Here is a 20,023-nt window from a genome sequence, read left to right on the forward strand (position 1 = left end):
TTTTTACATCCTTAAGATGCCTCCACACAACCACAGCTTCTCCACACAAACCAGGAAGTGGCATCTCCGGACAACAGGCGGCCTCTCCCATGAAGGCTGCCGCCTCCTGCGTGAATCAGTCACTGTCCGGCAGTTGGGGGTGCATGAGCCGCCCTGTCCGTTGGCCTCCCCAGGGTCCTGGCAACCCACACTATGCCACTGCCCCACAGGCTTCAACAAGTTGCTGCCACCACAATATTGGCCTAAGGATGCCCTGGAGGGCTTGGAAGGGGCATGAGACAAACTCTCCGAGGAGGAAGAGGTGGCAGCTCTCAGCCGTGAGCCAGTGCATCCTCCATGTTCAGGAACGGCCTGTCCCTCTGCACACCAGCCATGTGCAGGGCAAGCGCTGTGGCCTCGTCCGCCTTGCAGGCTCCCTGGAAGTATCAGGCGGGGGGCTGGAGGCGATAGGCTGCCCGGCTGGGTGGACCTGCCTTGGTCTGATCCCACGCGAGTTCCCTGTGCTCTCCAAACATGGAGCTCCATGTGCAGCATCTGGTGAAGATTTGGGACGCCCGGCAGGAATCTTGGAAACGGGACAATGGGCTGGGAGGGCCTGCTGTGGTCTGACCCAGAAGAACGGACTGTCCTTGTGCTAAGCAGGTCACATAAACAGGTCCTTGCATAAGCAGCTTTATGGAGTAGATGAAAGGGATCACGGAATGCTTCCTTTCTCGCTGGCACAACAGCAACCATGGTACGCAGAATCGCAGAATAATGGATGCCAACCCCGGAGTCACGGAGTCCAACCAGCTTCCCGCCAGCTGCAAACTCCTGTTTCCATGGGGGGAGATCTCTGGGCTCTGAGGGTGGGCTGGCATTCCCTCTGCCAGGGCTCACCCAGTGGCAGATCTGCACCAACCCACCCAAATGCCCACCCAGCCCCTTGCTCAGCTGACAGGATAGTGTTGCAGGAATTCATGTATAGGTTGGGGGGGGTGCCCCTCCAGCAGATATCATGCACATGCAGCCCACTACCAAAACCAGCACCATCACTTTTGTGACTTTTGTGATTTGTCCCCACAAAACACTTTGTCACAGTTTCTTCCTATCTATTCAAAGGGCCTCTGCTGCACGATACCAAATGATAAATGTATCTATGTACTGGCTCACAGGGAAAACTTCAGAAATTCATCTAGACATGTGAGCTCAGCTCCTCAGCAGCCCCTCTGCCTGAGGGATAATCCCTGGCCTCCTGATACCTGAGTGCCAGACAGGTAGCCATTCCAGAAAGAACAAACCCAGATGAAGACAAAAGGGTGCGATTACCTGGTAACTTGGCTGGGAAACAGGGAAATGTAAATGTCTCTTTTGTGACACTTGATGGGTGTTTGGTGGAGGGCAAGGGGAACCATGGGGCAGGGTCCAGGATGCTCAGATTCCTGCCACCAGACCTCCCCTTTCATGATGTAACTGTGATGTATGAGTGATGTAGTTTGGGGGGTGTAACATGGGGAGTAGCAGCTAATAAATGTTTGGGGGCTCTTTTGTTTGGGGCTTCCATCTTGCTTCGTCTTGCAGTGAGTTGGAGTCCTGTCGCGACAGTTTCAATAAAGAACCAAGCCTACTGGCTGCTGTTTTGTTCCAATTTTCCTGGTTGGTGTCCTTGCTTTTTTGTCCGAGGGAGCCCTCAGATTTCTCCATTAACAATAGAAACCCACACTATAAGAGATGCCTGACTGCATCCTCATCGGGCAGCCTGGGACCCAACTTATGGGGGGGCACCAGTCTCAAAGGCTTTCCGCCTTCTGCCATCATCGGCTCCTCTTGACCAGGTTAGCTCTCAGATCTCTCCTTGGGGCAAAACAGAATCCAGCCTGATGAATGGGAGCCGCTTCCCGTTAATCAGATGTCCTTGGCGTCGGAAGGAGGGCATCGCCCGTCTCACAAGGGCCTCCTTTCTTTCTGCCAAGGCTCCTGGGGCAGGCAGGTCGAGAGCAGCTCCATGAAAATAGCCGTTGGGTTCAGCAAGCCAATTCCGAGGGCAGCCAAGACAAAGCGGTCCATCCCATTCCCACTCTCCACCTTCAAATCTTGGACCGCACACCTGGCGGACGTCCAATGAAGCTGGATGTCAGGAGATTCAGGGAAGATAAAAGACAGGACTTTTCCACACAGCACATAGTTTAACTGTGGGCACCAACTGGGATGGCATTAAAAGCGGATTAGACAGATTCCTGGAGGAAGAGAGGGCTACTAGCCAGGATGGCTCTGCTCTGCCTGCCCAGTTGGAGGCAGCAAGGCTTCCAAAAACCAGTTGCTCTTGAGTTCAAATCCTGCTTGCTGGTCTCCCACAGGCCCCTGTGAGAACAGGATGCTGGAATTGCTCCAGATTAGCTTCCATGGACTGCAAGAAGATGAAACCTACACATTCTCAAGGAAATCAGCCCTGAGTGCTCACTGGAAGGACAGATCCTGAAGCTGAGGCTCCAGTACTTTGGCCACCTCCTGAGAAGAGAAGACTCCCTGGAAAAGACCTTGATGTTGGGGAAGATGGAGGGCGCAAGGAGAAGGGGACGACAGAGGACGAGGTGGTGGGACAGTGTTCTTGAAGCTACCAACATGAGTTTGACCAAACTGCAGGAGGCAGTGGAAGACAGGAGGGCCTGGCATGCTCTGGTCCAGGAGGTCAAAAAGAGTCGGACATGACTAAATGACTAAACAACTGAGACCAGGGTGAACACCAGTTGAAGATCAGGCACCTCCTCTTCCAGGGAACCTGATGCCCAGCAAGAAAAGACAACAGGCCCTCCTTTCTTCTCTCGTCCTGGGAATTCAGGCAAGGAGACAGGGATCACGTTCGCCTCTGGAGGCCTCCATTCAAACTTCACACTTGCCAAGAGATATCCTGGAAGATCTGGGCATTTTCCGAGTGTTACTGTTGGTTGTGAACTTACCGTATTTTTCGCTCTATAAGACGCACCAGACCACAAGACGCACCTAGTTTTTGCAGGAGGAAAACAAGAATAAAAATATTCTGAATCTCAGAAGCCAGAACAGCAAGAGGGATCGCTGCGCAGTGAAAGCAGCAATCCCTCTTGCTGTTCTGGCTTCTGGGATGGTTGTGCAGCCTGCATTCGCTCCATAAGACGCACACACATTTCCCCTTACTTTTTAGGAGGGAAAAAGTGAGTCTTATAGAGCAAAAAATACGGTAATTGTTTTAAGCAATCTCGTGCATAGGAGAGGGTGATATCTTAATCTTTTAAATAAAGAATACACAAATCCCTAAATCAGTCTGACAGCAAAGAAGGTAATGTGCAATTAAAACTGTGTAGGGAAATGATGTGCAGGTTAAGCAGCAGTGGAGAATTAATTTGCCTATTGAGCTGCTTAAGGCTGGATCCCTCCCGCTCGGCCTGCATCATTGCCCCAGTTCCCCGGATGGACTCCTGTCCCCTGGAGCAAGACCTCCCCCCCCCTCCAGCCACTGCCTCCTTCTCCCGCCCCCCCCCCGGGGTCTTCAGGAGAGTCATGTTTTCTCTCTGGCCTCTTGCCTGGCATCCCTCCAGGGAGGGACCCTTTAAAAAGCCCCGGGAAGGATTCCCCCAGGGGCATCCAAGTGGGCTGTGAGTGCCACCCCCAGCCCCCTGCAGGGCCTGCTTTCCATGGGGAGCTTCAATATTTACTCACATAGTTCTGGCCATTGATGTGTTACAACCAGCAAATCCGGGGTGGTTTTTTTCCTTTTCCAGGGCTGTTCTTTGCTTCCCCTCCAAGTCTTTCAGCGGCAAAGAGGAGTTGGACAAACAACATCCTTGTTGCTGGGCTGCTAATTGATGTTCCAAACTCTCTGTGAAGGGGCTCCTTGATGCCGTCTTTTTCTCACAGAGAAATAAAAAGGGACCTCAGAGCATGAGAAAATCTCCTACTGGGTCCACAAGTGGCGCTTCTGCACCCGACCTTTCAGAATTAAAGTGGTGCTGCGTCCCAAGCGGGGGTTTTCTCCTGAAAGTGAGAAGCAAACTCGGCTTGCGGGGGAAGGTTGGGTGAAATAGCAGCTGGAGGAGGGAACTCCGATTCCTCGGTCTCTGCGCTGACCTGTCCTGCAAAGTTGAGGCTGGTGGGCTGAGGGGCATCCTCTCCCTTCCGCCTCCTGCTCTCTTCTGGAGAACCAGTGGCAAGGAGGTCACCTTGGATCCCTTTCCCTCGGGGAACGAAGTGGGCAAACACAGCGGCCTTTGTTTCTCCAACCCGTTAGCCAGCCTGGTCCTCTTGCCTAGCCGAGAACGCACTTCCAATAACAAACAGCGGCTTTCTTATTCTACGCCAAGTCTCCCTTGAAATGTATTTGCAATGAAGGCGACTCCAAGCAGGGACGCATCTCACGCACGTTCCCTTGCGATGTGGCCTGCAAACTCCCCCTGCGGGCTTTTCCGCCCCTTGTGCCCAGCCACCAACTGGGCTGCTCCCTGCGCAGTTTGGCCCCAAGAGGGAAAGGGAGAAGAAGCCACAGCAAGCAGTGGGTCGGTTTTCTGCCAGTGCTGATGGACAGCTGCTGCCCCCTTGCCCCGTGGCACAGGGATGGAAGCTGTGGGGGCACCAGCAGCAACTTGGGTGCTGCCTGCCCGAAGGCTCCGGAGGACAAGGAGGACCCTACAGCAGCAGCAGCAGCAGCTGGATCAGGCCCACCGGTTGCCTCTGGGCCCCTTGCTGTAGGTGTTCAGGGCCATGCCACTTCCCAGCCAAGGGTAGGATGCCCTCCTCTCAGAGGGGAGAGGCAGACCATGGCACCTCGGAGCTCCCACCGCCTCGCCCACCCACTGTCTTTTCTGGCCACCTGCCAAGAGACGGATCCAGGAACAGGCGAGAGACACACGCTCTGCCATTGCTCCTCCTAAGCAGCTCTGGGTTCAGGATCCGGGCTTGGTTGAGGAACTGCCTGCTGTGTCTCAGCAGACCCCTGCCCAAAGAAGCAGCAGCTGGAGGGAGGGGGAGGCAGAGGAGGAAGCCGTGGCAAAGCGAAGAAGCCAATGCCCTCAAGCCCTGGGCTTCCAAGGTGGCTCCCTCTTGCCACGGCCTCCAGGGCCCCAGCCAAGAAAGGCTGTGAGGCTCTTGCATCCAAGGCAGCTCTCATTCTCAGTTGGGGGTGGGGTGTGTGAAATGTATTTTTATTCCCCTTTTTAAAAATAATCTGTAGCCATTCATGCTTCACTCATTGATAACACACAGGTCCATGTATCCTTCAGAGCATAACAGTGCCGGTTTCTGCATTTAGCAAGTGCCGCAAGGGATCTGCCAGGATCTGGTGGATCCCTCCCCTTTGCCTGCCTTGCCCTGATGCAGAGCCAGCTTCTCCTGCAGTGGAGCAAACATCAGAGCTGGGGGGCCTCTCACCCCATAGCGGAGTAGTTGATGGGGGAACCAGCTGCTGACAGACAGACAGAGTTATAGCTCTTTCTCCAAATTCAACACTCTGCTGATAACTTTGGGTTAGGAGAATTTGATCAAGTATTTTCCTTAGATTGTCCCCAGCTCCCAATTTGTTTTCGCCCCACTGGACTTCAGGGACTCATCTATTCCTCCTCTCCTCTTGCTCAGGGAATTGGGGGACAGCCGGCTGCTTCCTTGCCTATTTCTTTCTTCTGGGATCTCACGGGGACCCCCCAGCCCAGGAGCCCTGCCTCCGGATCCCAACAGCCTCAAGTCCCCACTGGACTCTGCAAAGGGCAAAGACAAGAGGGGGGGTGAGCATTGTCTCATGGAAAACATTATCTGGCTCCCAGGCCTGTATCTTATCAGGAGGGAAACAAACCACCCCACAAAGGGGAGACAAAAGGGGAGACAAAGCGGACTGCAGCACAGCATGTGACTTCTCAGCAGCTGCCCCCCCCCAAGAACTGCTTATTGTCCTGGGCCATGTGCATCCCCTCCCCTGGGCAGGAGCCGTGTGGACTCTCAGAGAGGGCAAACCAGGGACCCCTCCCTTGGCTCCCTCGGCCCCATTGTCCAGTGGGCAGACACAATGGCCTGAGGCCACAGGCTTGGGGGGGTGAGTTATCACCAGCCTTGCAGAGCTGATAAGACCCCTGTCGAGATGCGGCTGGGCCAGCAGTGAGATCAGATCGTAATCCTTCCAGGCTGTCCAGCATCAAAAGGGGCCCTTCTGGGCTGGGGAGGGGAACAGGGCCCCTTCTGGCCTCCCCGTGCAAGAGCGGCTGGCTGACTTGTCCACCTCCCCAATTGCACATCACTGGCACCAGCACACCCTGGGCCAGCTCTGCCCCCCCCCAAGCAAAGCTCCATTTTGCCATTGCGCAGGTGTGGAGCTCTGCCCCAGCCAGGCTCCCCTGGAACAAACCAGCTTCTGTACATGCACACACCCCCTTCAGGGGCAGAGCCTGCCTGGGGAGCCCCAGCTGGAAGAGGAAGTGGGGAGCGCGAGGGGCAGGCCTTCATTGTGGATCCCCTGGATCTGCAGAAGGGGGCTTCAGAACCTTCTTCCCATCTCCAGTGGGAACATTCAGAGTCCAGGTCAGCAAGGAGGCACAGAGGCCTGTTTTTCAGGAGGTTAGATCAAGGAAACTAACAGTCACCCCCATTCTGCGGGGTGAGGCCACACCTGGAATATTGTGTCCAGTTCTGGGCACCACAATTTAAGGAGGAGGTTGACAAGTTGGAAGGTATACAGAGGAGGGCAACCAAGGTGATCTAGGAACTGGGTATGTTTAGTCTGGAAAAGAAGAAACTAAGAGGAGATAGAAGACGCATCTTCAAATCTCTCAAAAGCTGTCACATGGAAGAGGGAGCAAGCTTGTTTTCTCCTGCTCCGGAGGGTAGGACTCGAACTCATGGCTTCAAGTTACAAGGAAGGAGATTCCAACTAAACATCAGGAAGAACATTCTGACAGGTAGGTAGCCATGTTGGTCTGACACAGTCGAAATAAATAAAAAAATTGTCCAATAGCACCTTAGAGACCAAATTAGTTTGTTCTGGGTACAGTGGAACCTTGGGTTACAGATGCTTCAGGTTACAGACTCTGCTAACCCAGAAGTAGTACCTTGGGTTAAGAACTTTGCTTCAGGATGAGAACAAAAATCACACGGCGGGAGGTGCCATGAGCTAAAGTAGTGCTTCAGGTTAAGAACAGTTTCAGGTTAAGAACAGACCTCCAGAACAAATTAAGTTCTTAACCCAAGGTACCACTATAAGCTTTCGTATCTGAAGAAGTGTGCATGCACACAAAAGCTTATACCCAGAACAAACTTAGTTGGTCTCTAAGGTGCTACTGGACAACTTTTTTATTTATTTCAACTTTCTGACAGTAAGAGCTCTTCACCTGTGAAAAAGTCTCCCTCTGGAGGTGGTGGCCTCTCCTTCCTTGGAGGTGTTTAAGGCGAGGTTGGACGGCCATCTGTCCTGGATGCTTGAGCTGAGATTCCTGCATTGCCGGGGGTTGGACTAGATGATCCTTGGGGCTCCCTTCCAACTCTATGATTGTATGACTAGCAAAATGGATGCCACCCACCAAGCTGCTCTGTCCGTTTCACAGCCCCCAGGCGAAGCACAACGTGAAGACCCTGCTGAGCTGCAAGCAAAGTCCTCCCCCAAGGCCTCCCCCCCTCGCCCCACAACCTGCGACCCTTCCAGAGCGCCACCCACAGCTCCGCCACGGAGGCTGCCTTGCCTGGAGACGCTGCCTGGATTGTGCGCTCCCTTATCGCAATAGGAAAAGCCAATTCAGGAGGAGAACTTCCTCTCTCCAGAGAGGCTCCCGGCTGATCCATTGTCCACTGGCCCTCGCTGCTGCTGTTGCCGGGAGGCGCTGGCCGGGACATCCATCTCCGCTGTGCGACTGGAGGGGCCTCTTATCAGCCCGGCCTCCCAGGAGGGCATCCGGCAGGGATCGATGGGCTTCTCGCCCGCCCAGCTGCTGCGGGTGCAGAGGAGGAGGAGGAAGGGAGCGGACCTCCAAAAAGAGCCCAGCAGCAGCAGCAGCAGGATGGGGGCCAAGCAGGACCTCATCCAGTCCAGCCTCCAGTTACAGTGTCCAGGCAGACGCTCCCAAGGGGAAAAGCCCAGAACTGGAGCACAACAGGCTGCGATGGCGAATCCCAGAAGCCGGTCCACACTGGCACATCGTGGAAGGAGCACCGAGTCATCCTGGTAGCCGAGATTCTTGCACTGCAGGGGGTTGGACTAGATGACCCCTGGGACCCCCTCTACAATTCTAGGATACTATTCAATGATCCCTCAAGCAGCTCTGCTCAAGTGCTCCTCCTGCGCTGGGTGTCTGTTAACAGTCATAAAGTGGGGGTGGGTCTGGAAGCTAACAAAAAAAAACCCCTAGAATCCCAGAATAACAAAAAAAACACACCATATTTTTACTCCAGATCAATTAATAGAAGTTAGCTTTGAGGCTCATTTGCAAAGAATTCCTGTAACACTGCAGATCTTTGTAGTTCTCTCCTGATTAATACCTAAATAAAGGTGCCCCCGTGTGGTGAAAAAGGAACAACCACAGATGCTTCCTAGTGGCTGAAATAGGCGGCCACAGTTTTTGCAGCAGAAATGTGATTTAGGCAAAGAATTGCCCACAAGTGAGAAATGGGAAGAGATTCCCAAGGTTGCTGTTAGATTGTTCTGTTTTTAAAAATGGAAGCATCAAATTCCCCCAGAACGCCCCCCCCCCGGCACATGTTGAAAAGGGGGCAACGCTTCTCCGTTCCCCATCTCCTTGGGGCCCCCACCCTCTGCACTGCCACTCCCTCGCCTGCAGAAAAGTGCTTCTTAAAACTGCCCCCCAAATAGTCTGGCGTATGTAACCCCCTGGCGAGGGAGACCCAGAACCAGCTCCCTCCTCCGCTCCCACCCAGACTGAACCTCCGGCTTCCCAGGTCAATCCCCCTGCCAGTCTTGCCTGCAAAGGCAACTGGGAGCAGCTCCAAAAAAAACCCCAACTCATTTGAAAAACGCAACTCTCTTCCCCCTCTGACGGACCTCAGTAACATGTCGTCACCACAACCACCCCACAAATTCCCACTAGGCTGTAAAGGGAAAAGAACTGCCTGCACTAGCAGCAGCAGCAGCAGCAGCTGCCACAAGCCCTGATGCCCCTCCATATCCCATGCCAGGCAGCCAAGGAGAGAACTTGCAGAAGGCATTTTCCCCCACAGCAAGGAAGGAAGGGGGCTTCCAAGGCGGGTTTGCAACTCACGACCTGGCTGGCAAGGAGGAGAGGACGCAAAGGAGGGCCAGGTCTCTGCTCCTGCCCTCCTGCCCCCTGAGCATCGACAGTGGGGCCCTGCTGCCCACAAATTCAAGCAGGGCTGCAAGGATTGTTTGCGCACCCCAAAGCCCCCACTGCACAAGCCTCGGCCTTCAGCACCCTCTCCTGCCAGAGAAGGGCTGAGTCTCCTTGAGCCGTAGAGAGATGCATCGCTCCTCTTCCTTGGCTGCTGCCCAAAGCACCCATCATCCCAGAATTGCAGAGTGGGACCCCCAACGGCCAGCTAGTCCAGCCCCCTGCATTGTAGGAATCCCAGCTGACAGATGCCATCCCACTTCTGCTTTAAAACTCCTGAGGAAGGAGAGCCCACCCCCTCCTGAGAAAGACTGTTCTCCTGTTGAGCAGCTCTCACTGCCAGAAATTTCTTCTGGGTGTTTAGTGGGAATTTCCTTTTTTGCCACTGGAATCTGTTGGGAGAAAACCATCTGGCTCTGGAGGTGCCCCTCTCCCAGCTGGAGGGCCCAGGACCCTGGCAGGTTGCAGAACAGCCTGGGGGGAAAGGCTGGGTGGCAGAGGGGGCCCTTTTCACAGGCCAAAAAGAAAGAACTTGAAGTCCTGCCCGGAAGACAGGCAGGAATGGGCAGTGCCCAGAGAGGAGCCCTTTCAGACTGGCAAAGTAGAATCAGAGCTTCCCTCTAAGCCTTGGAACTTGTTTGTCAAGGGTTCTGGAAACAGGGGCTGCGAGGGGGTCTGGTGCCATGGGGGAGGAGGTGTCAGAAAGTGCACCTGAATGGTCAGGACAGGACAGGGTCGCATCTTGATCCACCTGCCACACTTGCAGAAAGACAATGATAGCAAAGGTAAGAAAAATTTATTGCCAGCAAGTGGAGAACGGCCTCCTGCTCCAGGCTTGGGCCACGAGGTGAAGTGGGTGCCAAGCAGCTCCTCCTCCTCCTCTTCCAGGCGCTTTGACCAGAGAGCCTCACAGGGCCGGAGCGCCTCTCCTTGGTCAGGCCCGCCAAGGGACAGTCCCCTGCATGGGGAGGGGGGAGTCCAGCCCGTGGGCTCAGCCACAGGGGCGGGGAGCCTCTTCTTGCCTCTCTTCTCTGGTAGAGGCGAGATCCTGCCCAGAGAGGGGCAGAGGCGCACAGAGTCAAGCCTCCAGGTGCTTGGTGACGCGGCGGATCTTCTCCTTCTTGTTCCTGTTGCCGTGCTTCTTCCAGGGTTTGCCTCGGGCGTCCTCGGCGCTGGTCGCAGAAGAAGGGCCTCCCGCTCGGTTGCCCATCAGGCACTGGCTGCCTCTGGTCAGGGCCCGGACGTTCTCCTGGGAGAAAGAGGCAGGCTGTGTCAAGGGGGAGCCTCCAGGTGACATGGGGGGGACAGGCCCACCTGGGGAGCCCAGAGGCCAAGTTGTGTGGGCAAAGAGGAAGGCAGGGGGCAGCCCAAGAGGCCAAGCAGGATTTGACCAGGTGCACTATATTTCACCCAAGCAGGCGTCGGAGCAGAGCGGGTGCCTGGTTTGTCCCCCCCCCCCGCCCCCCGCATGCATGCACACAGCCCCTGACCTGGTGGAAGAAGGCAGAGTCCACCACATTCTCGATCTGCTTTGCTCTGGTGCTCCTGCCAGGCAGCCCCCCGGCCTCACGCTGCCCGGCCTTGCTCTGCAAGGGGCATCTTTCGTGACGCAACTGGAAGTCCTGGGGGTCAGTGCCAGGAGGCGGGTGGCAGTAGAGCAGCTTGCCCTGTCAGAAAATGGGGGGCGGGGGGAGAGGCAGCAGCAGGAGAGGGAGAAATGGGAGTCAAGACATGGAGCAGGTAAGGGGTTCCGTCTCCCCACCAGGACACATTTATTTACTCCGCTTCCAGCACGCCCCTCTTCCTCCTGAGAGCCTTGAGGGGGGGCTCAGGAGTCCCCGGCACTTACACTGACGTAGTCCTTCAGCACATAGCGAGCCGAGCGGGGCTGATCGGGCTGCCCATGATCCGTCATGAAGCCTCTCATGTCTTGGGCCAGGCGGAAGGAAGGGAGGAAAGAGACAAGGAACTTTTTAGCTTAGAGAAAAGGCAAGTATCAGGCGACATGGTCGAAATCCACAAAGTGAGGCATGGCATGCAGAACACAGAAAAGGTGTCTTCCCTCTCTCCTAACACTAGAACTCAGGGGCACCCCATGAAACTGAAAGGACCGTTCAGGACCGATAAAGCAATCTTCTTCACGCAGCGCAGAGTGAAACCCTGGAACTCTCTGCTGCAGGAGGCAGCGATGGCCACCCACTTGGACAGCTTTACAAGAGGATTCGATGAATTCATGGAGGAGATGCCGATCGAAGGCTCCTGGCCACAGCCATTATGTGCCACGTCCACGGCTGAAGGCAGCCATGCTTCTGAATAGCAGCTGCTGCTGCTGCTGCTCCTGTGCTCACGTTCTGCTCCCTGACTCCCCACTGGGGGCATCTGGGTGGCCCCTGGGAGAAGAGGCTGCTGGGTGAGACAGGTCCCCTTGGGCCTGATCCAGCTGCAGGCTCTTCTGATGTTTGTATGGAGGGGACAGGGCAGGCTGCCACAGAAATGAGCCGGAGCAGCTCTGGCAGACGAAGGGCTCTCTGCGCCAGGGGGTTCTGTGCCAACACCTAAGCGCTGCTGAAAAGGGTTCTCTTCCACCAGGCCTATGCAGGCGCCTGAGACATCCCGTTGTCCACTTTTACCTTTGTGATAATAACAACAACAATAATAATAATAATAATTTATACCCCACCCTCCCCAGCCAAGACTGGGCTCAGGGCAGCTAACACCAAATATAAAAACAATTGAATGAAATACAGCTTTAAAAACAAGATTAAAATACAACATTAAAACATTAACATGCAGCCTCATTTCAGTGGAAACTCAAAAACTTTTGGGGGGATAAAAATGTCAAGTCGTCACCAAGGCCAACTATCCAGACTGGTCCTACGTGGGCCAGAAAAAAGCCAGGGAAGTCCCCAAGTAGGAGTTCCATCACAGGAGGAGAAAGGAAAGAGGAGGGGATCAAGTTGATTCCAAGCCAAAGGAAAGGCCAGGCAGAACAACTCTGTCTTACAGGCCCAGCGGAAAGAAATCAGATCCTGCAGGGCCCTGGTCCCATGAGACAGACAGACAGACAGACAGGATCTTTAATGTTCCGTTTTATGTTTTGTTGAGACAAAGCTATAGAGAAGTTACTTTTCTAAATCCATAATCAGGTCAGCCCTCCTGGGCCAAAGGAGGAGCAGCCCCTCGGAGGGAGCCGAGACCCCAGCGCACAGCCCCTCGCAGGGCGGCAACTCACATCCGTAGGCCGTCAGCAGCTCCTCGGACGTGGGCGGCCGATCGGGCGGCTCGTCCTCTCGAGGCCGGATGATGTTGATCCTGTAGGTGGCCTCCAGGACCGGCCGGGGGATACGCTGGCAGACGTGAGCCAGTGAAGGAGCAAGCGGTGGGGAGGGGGGAGAAGGGTGCCCAAAGCGAGACCAGGCCCCCCACCCTGGCAGCTGCCCGCCTCACCTCCCAAGACAGCTCTTTTCCTTGCAGCTGAGGCTGCCTCTCTCTGCCCTGCTCCTCTGCTGCATCTGGAGGGGCACTTTCCTGAAACAGCAGCGGATCAGGAGATGCCCTGTCTTTGTGAGCTGGAGCAGGTGCAGCTGCCCTTGAACCCTGCCCTTCCCGGCAAAGCTACCCAAAGGCAACTGAGGGGAACTCAAGGCGACTAGAAAGCCCCCACCCCAATATAGCCAACTCCTGTCTGGGGCAGGGCTGAAGCTGAGGACCCCTGGCCAGCCTTGGCTGCTCTGCAGATGGAGAACTGACTGAGTTTATCCACCCCCACCCCCAACCCCCAGAAAAAAGCAAAGGATATGAGAGAGACGGGGGGAACGTGGTCCCTCATCTGGTCGATGGGCAAGATCCCGCTGCAGATCATTTCCGCCTTGGTGGAGACAAAGGAGGGCATCACCAGGCCAGGGCAGTCGCAGAGGCAGAGGGCCGGATCCACGTACAGCGTCTACAGGGGGGCGGGAACAGCAGAGGCGCTCAGCTCCGGGCAGGTGCAGAAAACTTCCTCCCCTGGAAGCGGGGCCCCCTGCAGGACTGACCCAGCCCTCACCCCTGCCCCTCCCGGCCTGGCAGCAGCAGCAGCAGCAGCCATACCCTCCACAGCCGGTCAGCCAGGCAGTACCTGGAAGTGCTTGGTGTGACCCGGCGTGGCCGACACAGAGACCTTCTTCTTGCCCAGGATGGTGTTGATGGTCGAACTCTTCCCGACGTTGGGGTAGCCCACCTAGGGAGAGGAAGGGAGGAAGCGGCTGGCACAGAGGCAGGCCTGGCACACCGGCTCCTCCCTGCCGCGCCAGAGGAGGGACAAGCAGCCCTGCTCCAAGTCAGTCCCCCAACTCACCAGCCCAACAGTGACTTCGCCTTCCCTGACCTTCCTCCCAGAGTGAACCGTCCTCAAGATCTCCAGGAGTTCCTCCTTTTGCACTAAGCGGCTGCTGTTCCTGAGCGGCAGGCCCTGAGGGGGTCCTGCTGCCCTCTGGCTCTGGGGGGAATCAGTCCTGCTCTGCCCCACGGACCCAAGAGGGGCTCTGCTCTCCTCGTCTTCAGAGCAGGTCAGCCAGGCGTCCTCCTCCTCCTCTTCCGCACAGTCCTCATAGACGTCGCTGTCTTCCTCTTCGCTGCTGCTGGGCTCTTTGTTCCCAGGAGGCCACGAGAGAGCGCCGGGTCCCCTTTCCACGTGGCGGCTTGAGGTCTGCATCTCCTCCTCGCTGGAATGGTCCTCATCCAGGCCTGGCTCTTGCGCAGCTTCTGACCCCTGAGCAAATGGGACAGAATTCAGGGCAGGTGCCTCTGCCTGCAGGCTCAGCAGAACACAGCCAAACACTGGTTTTCATTAAACAAGTCAGGAATCGCACCTCATGCAGCGGCAACAAAAAGGCTGGCTATCAGAATTAAACACTTAGAACATAGAAGCATGAAACACAGAATGGCTGTTACCTGGAAGGTGGAGCTAGCTTGTTTCCTGCTGCTCCAGAAGGTGGAGCTAGCTTGTTTCCTGCTGCCCAAATCAATGGATTCAAACGGCAAAAAAGGAGATTCCGACTCAACGTCAGGAAGAACTTTCTGGTGGTAAGAGCCATTTGACAGTGGAACAGTCTCCCTTGGGAGGTGGCAGACTTTCCTCCACTGGAGGTTTTCAAGCAGAGCTGAGATGCCCATCTGTCAGGGGTGCTTCAGCTGAGATTTCTGCATTGCAGGGGGCAGAACAGGATGGTTCCTGGGATCCCTCTCTTCCAACTCTCTGATTCTATCAAAAACCAACTAATGCCTGCCTGATCACCTCCCTCTGGAGGCCAAAGGAAAATCCACAGGTACATGAAGCCCAACTTGGAAAGGAGAAGAACGGGGGACTAGAGCCACCTCCCCCATCCTGGTGCCCTCCAGATCTTCTGGCTGCTGGGCTGGAGGCCGACTGTGACAGAACCGGCTCACTGCTTATGCCCCGTGGAGGTTAAAGTGGAAGGCTGAGCTTCTCTTGTGTTGCAGGATGTCTAGGGAGCTTTCTAAGAGCCTGAGCACTTCTCTTCCAGAGAAAGTGTTTTGATTCTGGGTGTATTTGCAAGGAAAGGATCCTGCCTGCCCAGGGGCAGGAAGGTTCTTTAGAAAAAGGAACGTTCTGAAAAGCCAAAGCCTTGAGTGCTGCCCCTGTGGAAGCTGCTCCCTCCGCCCCGGGAGGCGTCTGCTACCTGAGAGCTGTCCTCTGCCAGGCGCCTGGCCTCCTCCAGAGCAGACCAGAAGACCACGCGGACCCCTTCGTCCTGGAAGAAGCGGGCCCAGGCGCAGCGCTGCTCCTCACTCAGCAGGTCGGCCTTGTTGAGCAGGAGGAGGTTCTCCTTCTCGGGGCTGATCTCTTTGGCGTAGCATTCCTGGGAGGAGAGCCAAGGCGGGGGGGGGGCAGCAGAATCACCCTCCAGACTCAGTGAAGAAAAGTAAAGGGAGAAGAGCCCCATGGGGGAGGCCCTCTCTCCCTGCAACCTCCGTCCCAGGGGCCTCCTGAGGCCTCCCTGTATGGCCAAGCCCCACCCGCCCCACACTCCACAACAACTGGGCCCATGCAGAGTGGCAGGCCAAAGCGGCTGGCTGGGCATCCTTAGGACGTGCGGCGATTGACAGGCGGGCCCCTCTGTCCTCCCTGGAGGGTGCTTTGCGCTATCTAAGGGTGTTTGGAAGATTCTCCTTTCCTGGGGTGGGAAGAGGGGCTGGACTAGATGGGCTTCTCAGGTCCAGAATGCTCACCTTCCTGGGGAAGGACAGGAGCTCAGAGGCAGAGCACTGGCTTTGTGACCAGGAGTTCCCAGGTCCCGGCCGTCTCCTTCAGTATAAGGACTGGGACTGCCTTGACTGGAAGCCTGGAGAGCCGCTGCTGCCAGCCAGTGTAGACACTAGATGGGCCAAGGGTCTCGCCCAGGATAAAGCAGTCTCCTGTGCTCCTGAAGAGTCTGGGCAGAGTCTGGGTTTGCTTGGCACACAGCAACATAGGAAGCTGCCTTATCCTGAGGCACACCCCTGGTCCATCTAACTCAGTATTGCCCGCACTGACTGGCAGCAGCAGCTCTCCAGGCTGCCAGGCAAGGGACTCTCTCCCAGCCCTCCCGGGAGATGCCATCGGCGATCTAGCCTGGGAGCTGCAGCACAGAGCAAGGACAACCCCCCACAGCTGCCCAGTAAATCCCGCTCCCCGGCTCGCTTCACCTACCAGATCGCGGCATCGGAAGAGAAGGGGGTTTCTGGCATCCACAATCTGAACCACAACATCACTGCAAGAGGAAAGGGAAGGGGCGGCTGCTTCACTGGCCCCCAGCTCCCCCCTCGCCTCAATCAGGGAGGAGCAGCCCAGGTTGGAGAAACAACCATAGCAATAGCATGTAGCTATTCCGATGGGGGAATCCCAGCTCCAGCAATTCAGGCACTTTCACACTGTAACTGTTTTAGTCAATTCTCCAACTTACTTCATTCAAACATTAACCACACTGTTGAATTTATCTTAATGCTGCCAGCGTCTTTAGCTGTGCACAGTTATTTTCCAAGCACTCAGCAAAGATTTGCCACTCTTCTTTAAAGAGATGTTCTTCTTGCTCTCTTATTCTGTATTTTAAACCTGCTCATTCTGCAAATTCTATCATCTCAAGCTGCCAGTCCTCTGTATTTGGGACCTCCCTCACTTTCCATCTTTGGGCTAACAAAACTTGAGCCGCCATTGTTGCATACATAAATAATTTTTTTCTGACGCCTGGGAACTTCAGTCTGAACTATTCATAACAGGCCTCTGGACCTTTTGGGAATGTTGTTTTAAACATGCTTTGCAACTCATTATAAATCATTCCCCAATATTCTTTAACCTTTTTCCATGTCTCTGGAACAGGATTCCAACCCATTCCCACCACCACCAGCACGCGGCTTCCCAGCGAGGGAGTCACAGGGCAAGGACCAGCTTTACCTTCTTTCAAGGACTCGCCACAGCTGGCGCCAAAAATCCAAGTTCCGCTCAAAGGGGGTCAAAAGGAGTTTCTGTTCTTCCTCCAGACTGGAATGGAAGGCGGGAAAGGAGGAAGCAGGAGAGTGTTAGAGGCCAGGATGATTCCCCAGGTCAGAGGCTTCTGATCCGGACTGACAGCTTCCTAACTGAGGCAACAGCATTCGAGAGGGAGGCGTACTGAACCGCCTGTTGAATATTGCTGCCGCTCCGGTGGGCTTCTTGATCCCTGCCCACACTGGCGCATGGCTCCACCCTGTGAAAATCCTCGACAGAAAGAAACCTGAGATGTTGTGCTCCCAGGTGGCGTCAGGGGAAATGAAAGCCCCCAGAGGCCCAGGCCCCGCAAGAGGAAGCAGCAGCAGGTGGCACTTACCTGGCGAGCCGCCTCCTCCACTCCAGGAAGCTGTCTCTTTCTGCTTGGTTCAGCATCTCAGGACTGGTCCGCTTGTCCCAACGTGGCCTGCTCTCACCAGACACAGGGGAAGTCATCAGCAAAGGCAGATTGTGGGGGTTTTATTAGTATGGGGTGGTGGAGGGATAGAGATTTCATGCTTTGCAGAGCTTGCCTCCCAGTGGATATCAGGATAGTGGAATTCCACGTTACCATAAATTCTTGCTTCCCTAAAGCATCTGCAGTTTGTTTCAGGACAGCAGCGCGCACACACACACACACACACACCCTAGTTTGGTCTGTGGTAGGCCCCAGACACAATATTCTTTGTGTATTTTTACTTTTGCTTCTATATTTGCTTCTATATTTAGCCAACTGCTCTCCACAGAACTATCATGTTCACTCTCTCAGAAGTCTGTACAGGTGCATGTTTTCAGGACCCATCTTATATTTCTATTGTTTTAAGTTGTTTTTAATATGGTTTATAAAGCTGTATCCCGCCCTGGAACCAAAGAGTGAAGGGTTGGTAATAAACAAACAAATGATAACTAAGTCACTCTTTCCTTGTTTCCCTTTCTATTGCATCCATTCTTTTTGATCAAGTCACAGGATTCAATTCCTGCATCCCAATCGCAGGAGTCATCCCACCAAGTCTGAGCTTAGCTTAGCAAGCTACATTTTACTTTCTTGTAGTAAGTGTTCAAACTCATATTTTCCATACTCTGCTCATCAGCACAGACATATCAAAAGCTATGAATGTTATGTTCTCTTTTACAGCTTTGACCGCAAACACCATTTTCAAACCAGAGAGATCTCTTGCCATTACAACCACACTACAGGTTGTGTCTCTCTGGTTCTTGGACTTTCCACTCTCATGTTTTATGTGGCACAGAAATGCTACTAAACCGGCAGCACCCTCAGGCTGCAAATAACACAGGGGATGTGGGTGGCAGCACAGAACGTGAAAGGTCACCAGCACCCTGAACTCTGCGACAGACTCACCTTCTTGGGATGCACAAGAAGTGCTTGTTCTGCTCATGCAACTCTTGGATCTTCCGGGTCTCTTCCGTTGTCAACAAACCAGTCCGAGCCTCAGGAGGAACAATCTTGATGTTCAGCTTCTCTGCAGAGCAACAGAAGCTGTCAAGAGCAGCAAAAGTGTCAGGATTTGGAGCACAGAAACAACCTCGCCAAGGACTCACCTGCCACAAATTCGGTTCCTGCCAGCTCAGCAGTAGCCAAGAACTCCTCCAGCGAGTTCTGCTCGGTGACGGACTGAAGGTTTAGCCGTCCCCAGTCGTACCCGTCGTTCAATTCGCTGGTGTGCAGCTGTGAGGGAAGAACAGAGCATTTGAACCCCCTCGCCAGGCCAGCTGCAGGGCCCACCAAGGCCAGCATCATGTTTCCAGAAACACCTGGCCAGATGTTTCCAGGAAGCTTCTGGGCAGGGCAAGACGGCTACCTCCACCTGTTCTCCAGTGCTGGGTAGCCAATGGCAGACCGCCTTGGCACAAGGAGGTTCTGCTTTAGCTGCTTTCCAGACACGGGAAGCTGCCCCCCACTGAGAAGGGCTGGCAGCAGCAGCAGATCTCCAGTGTTTCAGATGGGGGGGGCAGGTGATTCCCCACCCTGCCTGGAGATGCTGCCGGGGGCTGAGCCTAGGGCGGTCTGCATGCAGAGCCTTGGAAGCCCACGTGGCCCAGGAGCAGAGAAGGGGGGTCTGGGAGTGGCAAGGGGTGAGGGGGGCAAGCAGGGCTGGCATCCCCACCACCTCCTCCTCAAGCCTCCACTCCTCATGGCTCCTCATGGCTGAGCTACAGGGAGCAGGAGGAAGGGAAGGGAAAGTGCGGGGGTGGGGGAGAGAGACTTTCTCTTTTTCATGCTTTATTAGTTGAAACATTGTATAAAAGAAATAAGCAGTAATTGTTAAAAACAAAATAAAGAATACCAAATAAACAATCATTTGTTCCTAAATTGATACTGTATTTGCTTTGTACATCATTCTGCAGCTATTTCTGACACGACCTCTGATCTTCCCATTATGTTCTCCAATTGGATTTCTTGAGTACGCACCTCACTTTATTTTCTCCATATTACTTAACTTCATATTTTATAAAATTATCCTATTTGCACACAGAAGCTCAATCAATACCTGCCAACCGATTCACGTTTTGACCATGTTCTTTTACACAGACTTTGCATAGACTTTGTCTTTCTCAGACTCCCTAGTGCAGGGGAGCTTCCAGGGAGGTGGACGAGCCTCCCTGCTCAGGCGCAGTCTACCTCTGCCGCAGCCCGACCCAGGGCAGCCTCAGCCCACCTCGCAGGGAGTCACAGACCCTGCAGAGCTGGAAAGGGCCCCCCAGAGCCATCTAGTCGAGCCCCTCCCGCCACTCACCCATCCCTCTGCCGCCCGGCGGCCCCCGCGGCCCCCGCTGCGCTCCCGCATGAGCGCCCGGCCCAGCCCCGCCGCCGCCGCCGCCTTCTTCTTCCCCATGATGCCGCCTCTGCTCGGAGCCCCGTGGGCCAGCAACCGGAAGGGGACTGCAATTGGCGGGACTCCTTCCGCGTCACGTGGTCAGGCTCAGCCAGTAGGAGGGCGCGGCCGGGCGCGTCGCGGAGGAGGCTCCGGCGGGAACCTCCGGCGGCGACCTGCGGTTCCGGGCGGCTTCCTCCGCTCGCCGCCAGGGGGCGCCAGAGCCGCGGGGCAAAGGAAGGGCCACGTGACCTCCTCCCGGGCCTGGTCGGGGCCGAGTGGCCCAGTGGGAAGGGAAGGGACCCGGGGGCATCTAGTCCAACCCCTGCAAGGCAGGACTAGGGCCGGCCAAGGAAGGAGAGTCCAGCCCCTCCACTGTCCCACAGCACCACTCAGCCTCT

The 20,023-nt window shown here is 55.2% G+C and overlaps 1 protein-coding gene across 1 annotated transcript; it reads right to left on the reverse strand.

The window, feature by feature from the left end:
- Window positions 1-10,065: 10,065 nt before the first annotated feature.
- Window positions 10,066-19,703, reverse strand: LSG1 (large 60S subunit nuclear export GTPase 1). The gene is made up of 14 exons (XM_053390899.1): window positions 19,545-19,703; window positions 18,349-18,475; window positions 18,149-18,269; window positions 17,129-17,215; window positions 16,717-16,803; window positions 15,976-16,036; window positions 14,966-15,145; window positions 13,621-14,034; window positions 13,402-13,503; window positions 13,084-13,227; window positions 12,517-12,640; window positions 11,134-11,213; window positions 10,775-10,951; window positions 10,066-10,533 (listed from the first exon to the last, which is right to left on the reverse strand). The coding sequence occupies exons 1-14, from the start codon at window positions 19,641-19,643 to the stop codon at window positions 10,363-10,365; spliced, it is 1,974 nt and encodes a 657-aa protein (XP_053246874.1). The 5' UTR covers window positions 19,644-19,703; the 3' UTR covers window positions 10,066-10,362.
- Between the last annotated feature and the right edge of the window lie 320 nt (window positions 19,704-20,023).

The sequence above is a fragment of the Podarcis raffonei genome, chromosome 5 (genome assembly GCF_027172205.1).
Source record: "Podarcis raffonei isolate rPodRaf1 chromosome 5, rPodRaf1.pri, whole genome shotgun sequence".
NCBI classification, from domain to species: domain Eukaryota; kingdom Metazoa; phylum Chordata; class Lepidosauria; order Squamata; family Lacertidae; genus Podarcis; species Podarcis raffonei.

Coding starts and splice junctions, on each gene's coding strand:
- LSG1 (XM_053390899.1), bottom strand. CDS start 19,643: ATGGGGAAGAAGAAGGCGGCGGCGGCGGCGGGGCTGGGCCGGGCGCTC. Junction 17,216..18,148: donor TTCTTGTGCATCCCAAGAAG/GTGAGTCTGTCG, acceptor TGGTGAGAGCAG/GCCACGTTGGGACAAGCGGA. Junction 10,952..11,133: donor TGCTGAAGGACTACGTCAGT/GTAAGTGCCGGG, acceptor ATTTTCTGACAG/GGCAAGCTGCTCTACTGCCA.